The sequence below is a fragment of the Lepisma saccharinum genome, chromosome 5, assembly GCF_977018435.1.
Source record: "Lepisma saccharinum chromosome 5, izLepSacc3.1, whole genome shotgun sequence".
Taxonomy (NCBI): Eukaryota; Metazoa; Arthropoda; class Insecta; order Zygentoma; family Lepismatidae; genus Lepisma; species Lepisma saccharinum.
The window spans coordinates 24,945,150-24,963,951 of NC_139233.1; the positions used below are offsets into that span (position 1 = coordinate 24,945,150).

The window sequence follows — 18,802 nt, forward strand, 5'->3', positions numbered from 1 at the left end:
TTAATTATTGTGGTTAATCTAGAACTATATAAACCTCATTATACACATTTTTTTATTCTGATTATAATTCCTACATTTCTTGCCATTATTCCTATTGAAAGAAAAACAATAAGCAGATGTAACCATAATGGATGGCACTGGTCACAACTCTGTTGAGCAGTAGGCCATTGAGGGCCAAGTGACTTTTCGTTGGGTGACATGTGGTCAGCACATCGAGTCCCATCACTCCTGTTTTCTGTTTTTTTGAGACCAGAATCTAGTGCTTCCAGAGCTATGATCATTCGACTATGCAGGAACTCAATATAAAATTAACAGATATAGAAATAAAGAATATAAATATTATATTCTTACCTCGAAGGATGTAGTTTTGGTAGTTCTGATCAGCCTCTGAACCGACTTTGATAAGGCATGCCAGCCCATCATTTTGTACAAATTCATGGACAAGATCCTTGTCCTCCTGCAATAAAAGTACTTCGTTTTATTCTTTTGTCTTGCAATACATATTCCAGGTTTAATAAGAAAGCAGTACAGAATATACAGATATGCGATATCTATTAGCATACATTAACAAACAGTAGATGATGAGAAGAAATTGAAGTTAATATATTCTAATGTTTCACATATATGTATCTTGAGTTGGTGTTTTAAGTCCACTTTATGCACAGTAAGGCTAATCGGGACTGGACCTACAGTTTAAAGTGGGATCCGAACCACTTGTGCCTCCACCGGGTATCGAACCCGGGACCCCTTGATTACAAGGCGACGACGCTACCACTGCGCCAATGGGGAGGCCCACATATATGTATCTAGAAAATGATCTAAAGGTTACACTATCCAAAATATTTTATTTCCAGATTTTGTGTATCATTAATGAGTGATTATACGTATATGGCATACTTTAATGGTCTATTTGTGACATAATTTCTGGGTGTTTCTAAATTAAACGTCAAATAATCTGTACATGTTAAGCCTACTGGACAAATTAAGTTACATGTGGAATGGTCTTAAGTTTAGCAATTGGCACACTAACCTGGAATATTTGCTTCAGCGAGAAGAGGGCTCTCCGAAGTTCGCGTCCCTCGCATTTCGATAATTTTTCTGAAACAAAAAACGAAAAATGTTAATTCTAGAAAAAATAATACGAATAATCATAATAATAATTTTATAGTCCATTCTCACACTAAATGCATTTGACCATATAATACTTTTCTATAAATGTAATCTAAGTATTCGTACAGAGTAAACTAAATTTTGACTTTTATTCAAGGTTTCCAACTTATGCAACCTAAATGGCATTTTTTTCCAATTTGCTCTCACACATGGTGAATGTTACATTTGTGCCGTAAACATTGCTCCAAGTGAGGGAGCACGCATTGGCATCCCCCCAGCTAGCAAAACGTTAGCAAAGCAACCCCTCCCCCATTTGCCTCATTGTCACAATGTTAAACCAGAGGAGCATGCCCCCAGCTATATAACTCCAAGCCTCGACCAAACATCTCCCCAGTTAACCCTTTCCAAAGCACTGGCCGTAAAAGATAACGATAACTCATTTCGTTATCTCTTTTCTAACCAGTGCTACGAATTCATTTGTGAACGTTCCTGCAACTGCAAGCAAATGAAGTTGTTAAGAAATAACGATCAAATAGGCTTGTGAGATTTCTGAATCATTTCATTACATGTATAAATCGAAAACTATTTCGTCATCAAAAAGTGATACCCTCAAACGGGACGAAAGTTATTTTACAGATTAGGTCGCCATTGGTACTCGTATCTAATGGTCCAAGGCGTAACTAGGAAGGGGCAGAGGGACTTTGACCCAGTTTTCCTTCAAAAATATCAGATGCATGAAATTATCGCAAAATATAGCAACAACTGCCAAAAGAAAGAAAGAAAAAGAAATTTACGAAATTCCTGACTACCATTGTATATTTTCTCGAAGTGCATAGAAATGATTGAAAAATTAGTTAGTTGGGGTTAGCTTGGAGGATGACTCAATGGTTAACTATTAACTATTTTATCAATGAATGTGTTATTTGCCTTGAACATTTAAAATTCTAATTTTAAATACGCAGTTTTCGAAAATAAAATCTTTAGAAAGATAGGTATATGGACCTTTAAAGAGATGTAATAACAGGGTAATGGAGAAGGTTGCAGAATACTACTGAACTACAGAATATATAGACTATCCATCCTCTGATACAATAATTAAATCACGAAGACTTCGGTGAGCAGGCCATGTCAAGAAAATTGAGAAGTTTACAGGATTCTTGTTGGGAAACCTGATGGCAAGAGATCTGTAGGAAGGCCAAGAGTAGATCTCTCTCAGGATAGATATGTGTAAACCACATGTTGCTGTAACAATGAACTTTCGGGTTTATGTATGTTTGATTTGATTTGATTGATTTAGTTTATTTTACTTCGCGTTTTGTGCCTCTTGGCTAATTTGCGAAGATGGGGATGAGTGATGAAATGATGAAATTGATGAATGGACATTCACAAACAACCAAGCCCGACCAGGATTCGAACCCGGGACCCTTGGCGTCGCAGCGCGATGTGCTAACCACTCGGCCACAGGGTCGGGCGGGTTTATGTATGTATGCCAGTGTTAGTTATACCCAGTGGTCGAAGCGAGGGGGCACGTATCCTCCCCAGCTAGCAAAATTTTTGGTGCAAAGCATCCCCCCAGCTGTCTCACTGTCGCCATGTTAACCACTGGGTCATCCTCCAAGCTAACCCCAACTAACTAACTCTCTAGCCTTCTTAAAGTCGAAGGTTTATGGCTGCAGCAACACAGGCCTTCTATCTGTCCATATCCTGAGCAAGATCTACATACTCTTTTCTATCCCTACCGATTCCCTTTAGGTCCATCTCAATGTTATCTCTCCATCTTCGTCTTGGCCTTCCTACAGGTCTCTTACCATCAGGTTTCCCAACAAGAATCCTGTAAATTCTTCTTTCCTCTCCCATTTCTGCCACATGACCTGTCACCTAAGTCTTCTTGATTTAATCATTCAAATAATATCTGGACTGGAATACAAAATGTGCAGTTCTAAATATGTAACATTCTCCACTCACCTGTCTCCTCATCCCATTTAGGTCCAAATATTTTTCTAAGGATTTTATTTTCAAATACTCTTAATTTATGTTCCTCTAACCCCAACACTCGACCAAACATCCCCCCAACCAGCAATTTCCACTTCAAGGGTTGGTAACGAAAATGATTCGATGCATTGGTATCACATTTGGAGAAAGTTTAGTTATGACTCTTTGACTACACATTCAGCGTGTTGCTTGTTACAAACCACTACACACCTAAAGCGAACCACTTTTTGGTTGTTTGTCGTTACGTAACTTCTAAACAAACACTCTGCTGCTTCATTTTGCAACCGAGTTACCCATCACCAAACGGAAAGCTCATCTATCAAAGTGCGTTACGTAATTTGCACATACAGCTGCGTAAACTTACACTAAGTGTTGTGATCCTAGAAGCTAGTTTTTAGTGGCACTTGCGTTAAAACGCTGGACAAAAAATATTGGCTTATGCACGTCTTGCAACTTCACTTCTAATTCAACGAAAATAACTTGTAAATATAGAGTGCAGTAAACTCGATGACGCTTGTTGTTCGAGATCAGTTTAGATTACGAGAGTGATAAAACGAGCTTTTCTAATTACTTCAAATTATAGGCCTACATTTATTTAAAATAAAAGATATAAATGTTAGCCTACTTCTAGGCATGGCGGATTAATGACTTTTTCTCCAAAAGACGCACCCTTATACCCCGTATTATAGTTTTTTTAAAGTTGTCGTCAATTATATGTATTGCAGATTCGCTATTAGATCCACTGTCTACGAGGACAGACTGCGTAAATTTACTCATCATGGGAAAGGATAGTCGCCATTTACTCCCACGTTATTTCTGACATGAGGGGCAATATATTACATAAATTTCTATAAATTGATTGATTGATTTACTTCGCTTTTCTGCCACTTTTGACTAATCGCGAAGATGAGGATGAGTGATTAAATTGATGAAGAGGCACTCACAAAGAATACCATCGTAGCTTGCAGTGCTAAGCATCTATCGTGATTCAATCTAGGTAATCTCGAATGAAAATTATGAAGTGGTGGTGTTTTTCTTTTATCTTAACCGCGCAATATATATCGCTATTCAATCAGGTTAACCTCGAATGAAAATTAAATGACGTGGTGTTGTTACTCCATATCAATTTCATAAAAAAGCTTCAAATCAGGACCGTAGTCAGAATTTTATTTCGGGGAGGTTCATCTCTAATCCGCAAACCAAGAAATTGATTTTCTGAATAAAGAAAGAAAAGGCTCCAAAACAAAATTGCACCGCGAGGCTACAGCACCTAGCTTTACTCCAGTAAATACGGAAAAGATAAGTAAATTGCAATTTCCAGGTTATTTGTGGTGAAACTGCTTTACTGCTCAGTGCTCAGCTATTCTGGAAGATCATCATATCTATCGCTCTCTTCAATGTAAACAAAAGATATCTGGTAAAAAAAAAAAACCTTCAGGAACCCCCTAATTCTTCCTCATCGATCATTCTTTTGTCATGCCCTTTTATCTCTCCTAACAGCAACCTCCCCTTCTTTCAGAATTGGAGATTATATCAACGACCACTTCTACGTTTTTAAAAATCATATCGAGTAAAGTGGTTTGCAATAATAGCTTAGTCAATAAAACTTTTCATTAGTATAATGACGAAAATGTTCTTGTAACTGAATGGAAGTTGTCAAAATTCTTAAGTGAATAGGACTGGCGAATACGTTTTCATCTTCCTGCAACAGATTATTTTCTGATTTAGTAAAAGAACAAAGACACAGATTATTGCAGATGGCCTGACTGAATAGCTTTAAGCTCTGCTATTGTGCTACTACAGCGACATCTTTCGACGGAAATTGGCGAGCGTATTATTTCACAAAACTGACAAAATTCATAGAAGTCACAGGAAGAACATCGGTAGCTCCCCGATGGCGTTCTGATAAAGGGTTCCATACCCGGTGGAAGCACAGTGGTTCGGATGCCACTTTAAACTGTGGGTCCACTCACGATTATCCTGTATGTGCATAAAGTTAACTTAACATGTTAAAAATTCTAAACAAAACAAAAACTCAAAATAGCGAATGCCATGTTTGGCTCGTCCCAAGCTGTAAAACCTAGGATGTGTATACTATGCATATGGTTGTTCAGTCAGTTGAATATATTTGTATATAGTTTCACAGCTGAGGAAGAGGCAAGTAGCGCTTTTTACACAGCTTTTACGAACAGCTGCGGAAACCAGGAATACCACAATGTGCTGATTATCCTACGTGCCCAGGTTTTCCCTGACAGAACGACGAATGTGCAAGACACTGTTCATTCCATCTACGTCTGTGGCCTCTAATTCAGCGTCGAGTTGAAACAAATGCGCGTCAGTTAACAGACATCCTCTTAATTCCGGAACACGTCTATTTTCCTTCAATCAGTCTTGTGTCTCGCAAGTTTCGTTTTGGCCCCTCGCACTGAATACAAAGATGCAAGAAACACCCTTCCCTGCACAGCACACGCCAGCTTAATGATAGGATGACGTCATGCATTCTTTGGGTTGTCTCCCCTTACGTCGCCATGGTAACAGAGACGCGAGGGTCAGTAGTTGTCTCGATACATGTGTGCAATTTTTCCCATTGTATCCGAAAGCCTACTTTCGCAATTTTATTGACTATGCCTTCTCGCCCACTATTCAGAAGGAAATGGCTTATCGTGTCAGATGCCAGTATAGTTTTTTTTAATGTAATTTTGTTCTTTTAGTTGTAATAAAAGGGCTTTTTCACTGAGCTGTGTGAATGGTTCTATGTCAATTATATTTGTTGATTCGTGTTGAATGACGTCGGACTATTTACCACTGTTCGAATATATTCGATCTGTTTCTGCCCTCATGAGATTGATTTATCTCTCCCTCTATTTCGGGTTAATCGCGACGACGAGGATGCTGGAACAAACATACAATGATACACTTATACGTCAGTTCAGGTTTTGAACTTGAATTTCTGGCTTCTTAGCGCGTTTCGCTGAAGGAGTTTGGCTGCTGTGTGTATTTTTAGATCGATAATTCTTAACCAGCAGTACCAAGATGTATATTGCGATTTTTTCCAGAAATTATACATGTATTCATGTTTGCATCAGTTGATAACAAACTTTATATCAAGATGTTCAACCTTTTTTTTGTAATGCCAGCAATGTTTATACACTTATGTATTATCAAGTCCTTTGCTGCAATTTATAACAATTACCAATGAAGGCGTCATGGGCGGAGTTTGAACTTTTGCTTTGGGGGTGCCAGACTCTGGGAGAAGCATATGATATTATAAACTAGGAGATATTCGGTAACTAGGGGTGTGCGGGACAGAATTATTTTGGTCGGGACGGGAATTTTTTTAATCCCGACCTTCAGGACGGGAAAAATTCGCCATAATGTTCGAAATTTCCCGAAACTCAGAAAATCTCGAATTCTACACGTCATTTTCAACTTTGTTTTTGCATTTCTGGAATAAAAACAAACAATTTGCTATCAGTTCCAGACACTTGCAATGCAAAAACCGTCGAGAATTAACAAATTTTAAAAATGACCATTCGTTATTTCCAGACTTTTCGGGATCCCGCACATCCCTATCAATAACCCTCAGGTATTGAATATTCCCTAGTTTATAACGGGTCCGGAGGCCTTCCCCCCGAAATAAATAAAAAAAAACAACTTAAAAACACTGAGTTTTAGGCCTTTTAGATTTGCAAATGTTAACTTTCCTCGCTTAAGTAAACAAATATTAATTAGTATATTGGTTGTCAGTTTTAAAACAAGCAAAACAGTACGATTATTGCATTTTGCATTTCATTTTCTTTTATTGATACATTACTCGTATTACTTTAAAAGAGTTACGGTACAATAGTAAGCTTCAGAAATTTTAGAAAAATTAAATTGAAAAGTTCTTTTGATGCCTCAGCAGTAACTGTTGACTCAACACAAAGTCATTTTACGTTTTTTCTTTCTTCAAACTGTACACATCAATCAAATCGTCTAGGACCCGCGATTGCGTCACAATTACCGCACATGCCATCAAGCCAAACGTCAAGATTTGCGGTATGGCTTCATAACAAAAATGTAGTAACTGAACTTAATCATGTGTTTTTTTTTATTCTTTTTTAAGTTCCTCCAAAACTCCGCCTATGGAAGGCGTAGCGTAGTGGTTAGCACAGCGCTACGGCGTCAGAGGTCGCGGGTTCGAATCAAGGCCTGGACATGGATGTTCTTTGTGAGTGTCGCTTCAGCAATTCCATCATATCATCACTCATCCTCATCTTCGTGATTAGCCAAAAGTGGCAGAAAAGCAAAAAAAAAAAAAAAAAAAAAAAAAAAATCGATCATATGAAGGCGTTGTGGTAATGCCGTCGCCTTGTAATCTAGGGGTCCCGAGTTCTATCCCCGGTGGAGGCATGAAAGGTTTTGAACAGTCCTCACTGTCCTATCTGTGTACAAAATGGTCTTTAAACAAACTTTGATTTGACTTCACATTCAGCCGACAGGGCGAGGGCATCCACGCCAACAATCACGCTCAAAATTGTTGCGTATGAAACGAAAGTGAAGCACGTGTTCGGAGCTTATATATTTTTAATCGAATTTTTATTATTGTTAAGATAGAGGCCAAAGAGAAAAAGAGAGAGGGAGAGAGAAAGAGAGAGAGAGAGAGATGGGATAGATAAAAAAGATAGATGCAGACAGGTGGAGAGAATTTGATGGAATGAGACACAGAAAAATATAGGTATAAATTGGGAAGAAAAGAAATACAGGGTGGTGCAAAAGTAGGTCGACAGTTTACAATTGACACTGTCAAGTAGGTTTAGTATTCTTTCACCAGAAAGGAAACCCATGGCCGTCATGTCTGGGGATCGTGGGCCACTCAATGTAAGATACAAAACAAAGACTGTCAACATACTTTTGTACCACCCTGTATAGACAGAAAGAAAGAGAGAGGGCCAGAAATATCTGAAGCCAGAATGAAAGAGGATAGGAGGGAGGTAAAGAGAAAAAGGGACGCATTGGTTAGGAACCTTTGACAATATCAGAAGAGTTACTAGCTACAGGAGCCATTAAATTGATTTGCAGGAAGATCGTAGTGCTTCGTGAGAAGATTATACTGAAACCCACATTAGAGCAGACGATTGGAATATTCACTCTTACAGTCTGCCGTAAGCGAGATATCAAGGGGTCAAATCGTAGAGACGGATTGGCAGTTCACATGCGCTTGCATGCAGTGACCCACTTACATTTATCGAAAGCGAGTGGGGGTATTTAAGGGCGCTAATTGATATTTCCGCTTCGACGGTGGCCCACTTGCTCTACAGATGTCCCGTGTCACTGTTAAAGTCGACCTTCCTTGGCCCCCTTTCACGTGACTGTAATTATTTGATTAATAACTTCACTCATTGCCCGTCTTGCAGGAACGAAATATTCAAGCAAATACGCCACCCATCACGAACATCAAGCGGCGAGAATCTGAGTAGATAATGGCACGTGTGCGGCGTTCATCTTCATGTACGAGGGTTGGATATTAATTACCGGCGTTGTGACATCTTTGTCCCCTTTGACATTAGTTGTCCTCTGACCTCTCTGTTGCGGTTAAGTAAATGGTGCAAACAAGTAGCAATTATTACATTGACCAGCCAACAAAGCACAGTTCATATTGATTGAAATAGGACTTGTTGCTACTGTAGTTGTTTCGGAGACTTATTCTGCCTTCATGATATAATGTACAAGGTGGTCCAAATGTCTTGTTATCCCTGCATAATAATTTAGAAAGTTACCGATCAAAATGGTTTTGAAATTTTTGTTGAATAAATATTCCCGACATAGACTTTAAAGCTGCCAAATTCAACCTTGGACCCTGTGTATCTCCATTTTCCATCGAAACGATCGGAGGTCAAATTCTTGCGTTTCCGTTTAAAATCCAGTCCTGGAACTTAACGATCGCACCTCCTGCGTTTGCATTCACTTTTCCCATGTTCGTGACCGTTCTTCAGAAATGGATTCGCTCTTTCCGAAATTGTCCCAGCCCTGTCCATTACTTCTCATGTAGCCCTGAAAGCCAGGAGATGTAGAAACGTCCACATTCTGCAACCACACCCGCACATCAATGTTTTGCTGCGTTTGGGCGGGATTCAAACCTGTCATCGATTCCTCGTAAATCCGAGTCAAGGAAGAGGATGGAAGGTTAAGTAGAAGGTGACAAAGAGCTTTTCGTGCAGCGTAGGGCTTCTTCGGAGATTACAATGGATAGGGAATCCGGAAGCCGGCAAATGTTAAGAAATCACCTCCCTCAGTTTATGTATTGGGGAAACCTCCGAGTCAGAATCTGGAGCGAGTAAATTGATAAAGAAGCCAAAATTGCTAAATGTTACACTAGGAATGGTACGGAGACGTGACCGAGACATAATTTCCGAGACTCTCGATCTCGTTCGAGACTTTCGCCAACCTCCGTGGCGGAGTGGTTAGCACAGCGCGCTACGACGCTAGGGGTCCCGGGTTCGAATCCCGGCCTGAACATGTTTGTTTTTTTTTTGTTTTTTTTGTGAGTGTCCCTCATCATAGCATCACTCATCCTGACGATTAACCAAAATTGGCAGAAAAGCAAAGTAAGCAAATGAGTAAAGTTTCAATTTTATAGAAAATACAAAATAAGCCTGAAAGAAAAGGTTTGATTGATTAATTGATTTGCTGTTTTAAGTCCACGTTTTGCACAAATGGGCTAATCGGGACTGGACCTACAGTTTAAAGTGGGATCCTAAACACTATATGCCTACCGGTATCGAACCGGGGACCCCTTGATTACAAGGTGGCATGAAACAAAAGGATGGCAACATCTGCAACCAAGAGTATAAAGTGGCAACGTCTGCAACCAAGAGTACAAAGTGTTGAAAATGATGGGGGGGCGGGGGTGGGCAGTGCATAAAATTAGAACTGTCATGGTTATTTTCACTGAGGTGAATCGTTAGCAAAATTCCGCTCAGAGATGATTTTACGGAAAGAGAACTGGATCTATCCTACGTAACAGAACATAAAACGTATTCTGCCCAGTTAGTCACGGAGAGATGAAGCCCCGCTATTTTAACTGATTCCTGGCATCGTTCGTCGAATGCAGAAACATATCCCAGGAATAAGTCTTCTCCTCCTCCGCTCTGCCCACGCACCCTTGCGGAAAACGGGTCTCACTTATCGCACAGCACTTGAGCAACCTTGTGTTCTGGCATCACGGGAGACAGCTTTTTAATTTTAGGCTAAGTGCCTAAGTTGTTAGGTTAGGCTAGCTATGTTTATTTCTCTTAGCCTAAATAATAATTTTTCATTGTATTTATGCTAATGGAACCTAACCTATCCTCGTAGGCATATCTCGTCTGACGTCAGAACACAAGGTAGAAAACCTGTTGTGCGAAAGGGAAGACCCGCGGAAAACAAACAATCCTTTTCCAGATGCTCCGTGAGCATTTCTTGCACGGGAAACTCTTTAGCACAAACTCAAACGAAGGTCTTGGCATTTTTTGTTGTTTCAAGGTAGGTGCATACGGGTGAGTCAATTAAAGGCAGTGAACTGTCATACGTGGTAGGGATAACATCAAATAGAAACTTAAGTATTCAATAAACTAAGAATTATTTACTCTACTAAAGGCCAAGTAAGATTAAAACTTGTAAGGACTCATTTTCCGAGTTGTTTTGAACCATTGCCCCAAGGTCTCGCGACTCACTGGTTCAAACTAACCGCTTGGCGGCGCTAGTAACTTCCGTATTAACCTTGCAGATCCTTTGATTGGTTGATTTGATTTGATTAATCTGGAAGGTGAGGATGAACGAAAAGCTGTTGATTAAATGACAATCACAAACACGCAACACAAATCTCACAGAGGATTATTCTGGCTGTGATTCCAGACTCCAGCCTGGTTAATCAAACAAAATGCGGTCCAGGGTATACTACTCCCCCTCCCTCTCATCGGCAGATGCAAGTTACTTATTCTGTTATACAATCTATCGTATGCGCAAGAACCGGTTGAATTCATGGCCTGTACGTTTGAGTCTTTGTTTAAAGTCAACGTTTGTCGCAAAGAGTAATCGGGACTGGATCTATAGTTAAAAGTGGGATCCGTACAGAGCCCGGAATCCCTTCATAAAAGATGACGACGTGACCACTCCATCGGGAAGGCCCATCATGTCCTGTATGCAATTGCCTGTTTTCTACATATTGTATATACAAGGTAGGTAGGGACGAAATTTCCTGTGGCTGTCTATGTTTAATAAATGAGCGTGAATCACTTATTTTTTGCAGCTGGTACAAACGCATAATTATGCATTTATTGACAATATCCACCTTGTGGCCCATTCATCGTAATCTTGACGCTCCACCATATTCAGTTAGAAAGTTGCGAGGTGTCCTTCCAGACGAACAGTTGCGAAGAGTCATGCTCAATTTCTCCCCTCCCCCTCCATACACCTACGTAACAATCAAAGAGCAAACAAAGCACTTCAAAACAACAACAAAGACCACAGTCAGTTGTGACAGATGAAAACAACGATCTCCCTTTTGGCGAACGAGTCTGGTCATCGATGACCGAGTGGTAGCAAGTGGAGTGTTTGGGTGCGAGGGGTCCCACGAAAAGCTCTCGAATTTGAATTTGGTTTATTTCGGTCTTCTGCAACTTTTGGATAATCGCGAAGATGAGGATGAGTGATAATATGATGACATTGACAAAGTGACACTCGTAAAGAAATTTGCACGAAAAACTTCGCTCACCAAAACGAAATCAGAAATATGGCACTGTTAGCAAGGAATACATTGTGGCTAATTTCCTCATCAAGAGTTTTGTTTTTATTAATTCCTTTAATAGTTACTACTTGCTTTAAAATGTTAATATTTATTAGGTTACATTTAATATGAGCGTAATTCTGTGTGGAATAAGAAACCATAGTCCTCTCTTGAAGCTTCAATTATTTGTCATTCTTATTACTTGCTTATTATTTGTTATTTTATTACTTATATCGCTTTTCTGTCACTTTAGGATAATCGTGACGAAGAGGGTGAATCGTAATTGGATAGATTTGCTGACAGGAAACTATTGTGTGTCATCCGCCCCGAGGTGTCGTCGTTGCGATGTGCATGATGAAAGTGACAAATATTTAAACATGCAGATAATATCATCCTTGTGTTTGTATTTCCTGTCAATTTCGGCTAATCGCGACGATGAGGAGGAATAATGATTGATGAAATTAGGGGAAAAAACACTGACAGAAGGGAAACCCATGACGGGATTGGAACCCCGAACCTCTGGTGGTCAAATCCCGGCTTCCTTATTGAAGTGGTCAGTATGGTGCTCTATGACTCAGAAGTTCTGAATAAGTTACATAATGAAGACTTAAGAAAGCATGTGTGCACGTTTTGCGAACAGGAACAAGAAACTGTAGAATGCATTTTTGTGGTGCTACGAGGAAGCTAGGCAGAGTGTACTCAGTACTGAAGAAGCCAAGCTGAAGTGAATCAGTTACAGGTATTTTCTTTATAGCCGAGATAACTTTTGCAACTTTTCAGCTACGCCTGAAGTGAGCTGGTTCATCTCCTCTCCTTCCTGGACAACCTAAGGGACACTTGAAGACAAGGTTACGAAGGTAACGTACCACTTTACTATTTCTACCATGCACGTTAGTTACCGATTTAAATGCGGGTCCCAATTCTTATGCTGGATAATTTACGCAATGCGTACACGAGGTCAAGGAAAGCTTTGAAGCTGTGCGAACATATTTTGTAAGGCGCTGAAATTATTAATTTCTAATATAGTTGCTCTCGAAATGTATGCTAGTAAATTACAGCCCTTGGAAGTCTTATTTATGTACAAAAAAAGCGTTTTATACATGCACAGGACAGGGGCGAAAAGATAGTTAGGGCAACCAAGCCTAACCTAACATATTCACAAAAGCATTCAGCAATCGTGTAGTTCTGCCTCAAAATACTTTGTGCCAGGATGTGTTTGACAAGCCATAAGTTATAAATGTAGTGTATGTATGTGTGCATACACACAATTTTCGTAGGTACTTGTTTACTATCCGTCGGACAGATTTCTTCATTTTTACACAAGAAACTACTTACGGTAATAAGTTCCTGTAGCATTGTCTAACATCTGGAAGGTGTTTGCTGTCATGTGGGAATGTATCACAGCGGAAATTCATGTTTTTTGTTCAAAATTAATTGTCCGACGACGCGTATACCTTCGTAGATCATCACGCGTCGTGCTTGTGTTTTGTTGATGTACATTGGGATGCAGTGTTTCCAACCTTCTGTGTTTCCAACCAAAAATACAAACATGACGTGTCGTGAATGCGTGGTGAAATTCATACAGGGAGCCCCACAAACCATTGACGGATAGCCCAAAAAACATTCACGGATAGCCCCACGAACCGTTTCCGGCAAGGTTATGTTAGGTTAGGCAAGCATAGTTAAAATTTTGTTCGTAAAACAATGCGAAGAAGTAAAAAAAAAAGTGAAAAAAATTAAATTACATCAGCTTTCTTCACGGGTGTTTTTTGGGTTACGAAGGTTGGAAACACTGGTACCGAATGAAAATCGACAAAACACAAGCACGACGCGCGATTATCTACGAAGGTGTACGCGCCATACTGTGTCATACGCAAGCGAGACAACGCAAATAAAGAAGTACTCGTAATGTGAAAAATTGACATTACTTTCATAAAAAAAAAACGTGAATGCACCTTAAAGAATGTTCCGCGAAGCAGATAGGTAAGTACGAGTGTTAACAGTGACGAAACGAAGAAGTTACAGTTGTTTGTGGAATAGTAAATTTTTACCACCATGCAACATATTTCACTTTCTCAAAGGTGTACATAGGGTCGAGGGTACCGCCGTTTCCATAAAAATACCATTTCTTCCACGATTTATATGTACTGTCGCGAATATAAAAATGGACAAAGAAATGTAATTTTCCACGGTTTGTTTTTAGTATTATTTTTCAGACATTTCGGAGAGGGTTGAATCCCCACTCTCGTCACGCCTTTACTCTGTGCTATGTATTACATTAATATACGTCTGCCACATGTGAAATGTTGAGGTTGGCGTAAAGGGTAATCTAATTGGCATTTTTCTTAAGGGATGGGAGGGCTGGCTGAGAGAGAAGGGGGAGCGGTCGTCCCACAATTTCAGCTTCCAGACATGGCCTGGTTCTCTAGCATTCGTAGATATCGAGAAGAGGTGGAAAACACTCGGGGTATTGGTATAAGACGCTCCAGTGGCGTACTCAGTGAAGAGTTGATGGGATGCAGCTTACATACGGCTCTTTGGCCCACAATATCCATGCTATATGTTGATTTACGACATTACGATGATGGTTGTTAATTATTGAATATTATTAGAACCAAGGATTGAAATATATGTGCACAATCACGACGTACTCTTACCTTCATGTAGTGGCGTATTTAAAAGGGAACTATGAGGCTCTGTCCCCCCCCCCAAAAAAAAAGATGCTTATACTCAGTCAGTTGGTACTGCACTTGTGTATCTAATGGCAGTATTCTTAACATACAGTCAAGGACCGAGATACATAGGCACAAAGTATTCATCAATATTTTCATTGACTTTAATTTTGCACCCTGTGCACGGGAAAAGGTTGTATTTGTACTAAGGCGAAGTGAAATAAAATAAATTGTTTTTTTCCAACAAGTTGTCGTTGACAGTGGCTCAACATTCAACCGAATTAACTCTTTTACGTTAAGAACGATTCCTTGATTTCGATAGCTATGTATCAAAAACAATTGTTAGCATTGATAGTCCTAACATATTAAAAAAAGAAAAAAAAGTCAACTTTCACACGAGTCCTTTGATTACTGGTCACACTCACACACACACATGGCTTGGTGAATTTTTCTAAATTCATAATATTCATCTTTTAGCACTTAAAGATTCACGCAATAAAACGGAAATTAAGTTACAAGTTATACTTCAGTTGTGGAAGAACAAAAGAACTGAAATTCAATTATCAAATTATGTAAGTGTGCCTAGTTATTTTCTAAAGAAGACTAAGTTGCAGTTAACTTACTGTTCGAAGTGAATAATTACAAGTCAGTTAGCTTTTTCAGAAAGAGTAACTGCAACTGAATTTGTTTAGTTTTCGAAATTAGAAACTTCAACTTGATCAGTTTTGGAAATGAGCACCTTCAAATTAGTCAGTTTTGGAAATGAGCAACTTCAAATTAGTCAGTTTTGGAAATGAGCAACTTCAAATTAGTCAGTTTTGGAAATGAGCAACTTCAAATTAGTCAGTTTTGGAAATGAGCAACTTCAAATTAGTCAGTTTTGGAAATGAGCAACTTCAAATTAGTCAGTTTTGGAAATGAGCAACTTGAAATTGGTCGGTTTTGGAAATGAGCAACTTGAAATTGGTCGGTTTTGGAAATGAGCAACTTCAACTTGGTCAGTTTTGGAAATGAGCAACATCAACTCGGTCAGTTTTGGAAATGAGCGACTTCAAATTAGTCAGTTTTGGTAATGAGCGACTTCAAATTAGTCAGTTTTGGAAATTAGCGACTTCAAATTTAGTCAGTTTTGGAAATGAGCGACTTCAAATTTAGTCAGTTTTGGAAATTAGCGACTTCAAATTTAGTCAGTTTTGGAAATTAGCGACTTCAAATTTAGTCAGTTTTGGAAATTAGCGACTTCAACTTTGTCAGTTTTGGAAATTAGCGACTTCAACTTTGTCAGTTTTGGAAATTAGCGACTTCAACTGAGTCTTACTTTTCTTCTGTTATTAGTTGTCCATAATAGTGGGCTGCTTTTTTTTTAAAAAAAAAAAATAGTCCGTCCTTCACTCACATGCATATGAGCAGGGTGATATTCTGAAAGCCTTGCCTCCCCGCCGAAGTGCATCGAGTGACCCATTTATCCACATATGCAGAAGACAACAAGGAAAGACGCCTTCCCTTTCCATTCGTGAGAACTGTTTACGGCACTCGTCAAACCACTAAACAACCATTCCCGTCGTTATTCAGGCAGGTGTGGTCTTCATAACTGAGAAAACCACAAGCATTAAAAAGCCTCACTTCACCTTGGCTGATGTCACAGACTCGCAACAGACTTTCACTTTCTTCCCAAGATACAACGTGGGATACATTCTTTTGTCTTCCTCTATGCAATGAACTTCATTTGCCTATATTTCCATTTTTCATAGTCGAAAGATTTGCTTGTTACGTTTAAAGTACACTTTAGGCTCGGAACTGAACGTACGGCTCAAACTGGAAACAAATTCACCGAACTGTGCCTCCACTGGAGTCGAACCCGGGACAGGTTTAGTCACTAACATTGGCGATTCGTTCCTCAGATGGAGTCTGGTGGTCAACGCAAAGTTCCGCTCCTCCCACAAAAATCTATTTGAAGTTAGCACCACTGCTTAAGGGGAGGAGGTACAGTTACACTATAATTGTGCCTTTATTTCAATATCGCCCGAATAGGCACTGCTACTGAAAAAAGAACCTGGTTATATCAAGAGTATGAATTTCTCTCCATGTTGCAAGTGGAAGCGTTTTTTTATGTTGATTATTAAGCTGGACACGATATTTGAAAAATATGAAGAATAAGAATTTTCGGAATCCCATGTATTCTTTATGGGGAATCAATTTCAACATCAAGTTACGGCTAATCAAATGGGAGTTTCGACTTTTCTGCCCTCTTCCCGTTGATAAGTTACCATTTTCTATTCCATCGGAAGTTCGATATTCCCAAGATAACAGATCAAATAATACTCCCATATGCCCAACGCATTTATCCTTGCCTCTTGGCAGTGTTGCCAAACCTAGTGCGCATAAAAGAGCTAAATTTCACCTTACAGTTAATACTGACTTTCAAGGTGCTACATTTACGAAGTGCTTCCTAGAGTAATGTTAGTTGTCAAAGGGGTGGGGCGCTGCTATTACCGTTAACTCTAAATTGATGACAATTTATTCTTAGTTTTCACCATCTAGATCCGGCGGCATCACCCATCTCGTGGTCGTACGAAATCGAAAATAAAGTATTCCCTGATAACAATATTATGCCAATTTCACGTCAACACGGCGTTATAAAGAAAAGTAGCTGGGGATATAAGAGGGGTGGGGCGACGCAGCCAATATAACAATATAACGTCACGTGCAAAATGTATAATCATGGCAAAAGTTGGTCTTTGTGGGCCGGAACCAGTGATGACATCATAGTGAGGCCCGGGGGAAGCGCCCCAGTTCACAGGCAAACGAGTGCACGAAAGAGCCAGATCTGGCTCCAAGAGAGCTAAGTTGGTAACACTGACTCGGGAGGGAAAAGCCGAGCGGAGACTGTCCCGCATGTCTTTAAGGGGTATTGTGTCCCCCTTAGCAACAAATTAAAACATGAAGCGAGAAGAAAGGTGACGTATTTTTTATATATTAAAAAAAATCTTGTTAGTGGTTAGCACAGCGCGCTACGACATCACGGGTTCCGGTTTCGAATCCTAGCCTGTGAGTGCCCCTTTATCAATTTCATAACATCACTACTCATCTTCATCGTCGCGATTAGCCAAAAGTACGGAAAAGAGAAGTTACATTACAAAAATCAAATCAAAATCTTATTAGGAATGAGAAGAAAGGTGACGCAAAATAAGATAATAGACATTCTTATTTTGCGTCTTTACTGACGAGACAAACATGAATGATGATTTTTAAATTTTACATGGCATTTCTTCTGATTTGGGTTAATCGCGAAGATTGTATGAAAAATAAGATAAAATTGAAGAAAGGGCAATCACAAACATGCAGGGACAACTGGGAGTTCAGACGCCAGAGTCTCGTTAGCCTGCAAGAATGCGGTGTACTGCGTGTAATATTTATTTATTTATTTATTTATTGAGAAAATTTCAGATACTGCACAGGTGGCCATTTTACACTGAAATTGTCAACAATGAGAAAGCAATAATTATAATAAGCATAAAAATAAAAAATAAATAAATAAGAAATAAGAAATAATTAAGAGTAACAAAACAACATAAAAGTGAATAGCAAATGAACAAAAAAATAAGTAAGAGATGGCACTATGTGATATTAATTACAAGTATTTCTTCTGATAGAAGACCGAAAGGCAAACTCGGAGGAAAATATATCAATACTTGCGGGGAGATCATTGTATTGTGCTGCAAGTCTATAAAAGATAGATCTTTTTTGAATTTCTAGTCTAGGTTTTTTTGAATAAAATAACCTTGTATTGCGAGTTGTGCGCATAGGTACTCTAAAGTGGACTTCCTCAAGGAGTGTGTTGCAGCGGATTTTGCCATTCACAATTTTGTATAAGGAACTGAAATCATTCTGCAAACGTCGCTGATAAGCAGTTTGTAAGTTTAGAAAAGACAAGAGATGCGGAGATGAAAAATTGCGTAATGAGGGAACCCTGTGACGGACTATAGCTAGGAAGAAGTGAAAGACTGAATCGGTTCTGGAGAGGTGAGTGGGACACGCCATGGACCAGACGGGAGAGCAGTATTCTATTATTGGGGAGATGAATGATTTGAAGTACAAAGTGAGGGCTGAGATGTCACTAATTTCAGTGAAACGGTAGAGTAAACCTAAGAGACGCATGGCCTTTTTTGTGGTTGAGGTTTAGAGGTTGACATGCGGTTTAAATGAGTCTTAAGTCTACTTTTATGCACAGATAGGCTAATTGGGATCCGAATCACTGTGTGCCTCCACCGGGTATCGAACC

At 39.4% G+C, this 18,802-nt stretch overlaps 1 protein-coding gene across 10 annotated transcripts in view; it reads right to left on the reverse strand.

Annotated features, from left to right (window-relative positions):
• Fhos (Formin homology 2 domain containing) overlaps positions 1 to 18,802 on the reverse strand; it is a 292,809-nt gene that overhangs the window by 63,749 nt on the left and 210,258 nt on the right. For all 10 annotated transcript variants that reach the window (XR_014441685.1, XM_083122315.1, XM_083122317.1 and 7 more), the window contains 2 exons: positions 1,031 to 1,098; positions 352 to 457 (listed from right to left, as the gene is read on the reverse strand). Coding sequence is in view for 9 of the 10 variants with exons in the window: in XM_083122315.1 (XP_082978441.1) it covers positions 352 to 457; positions 1,031 to 1,098 (174 nt within the window). In the remaining variant the exon portion in view is untranslated. The remainder of the gene's footprint in view (positions 1 to 351; positions 458 to 1,030; positions 1,099 to 18,802) is intronic.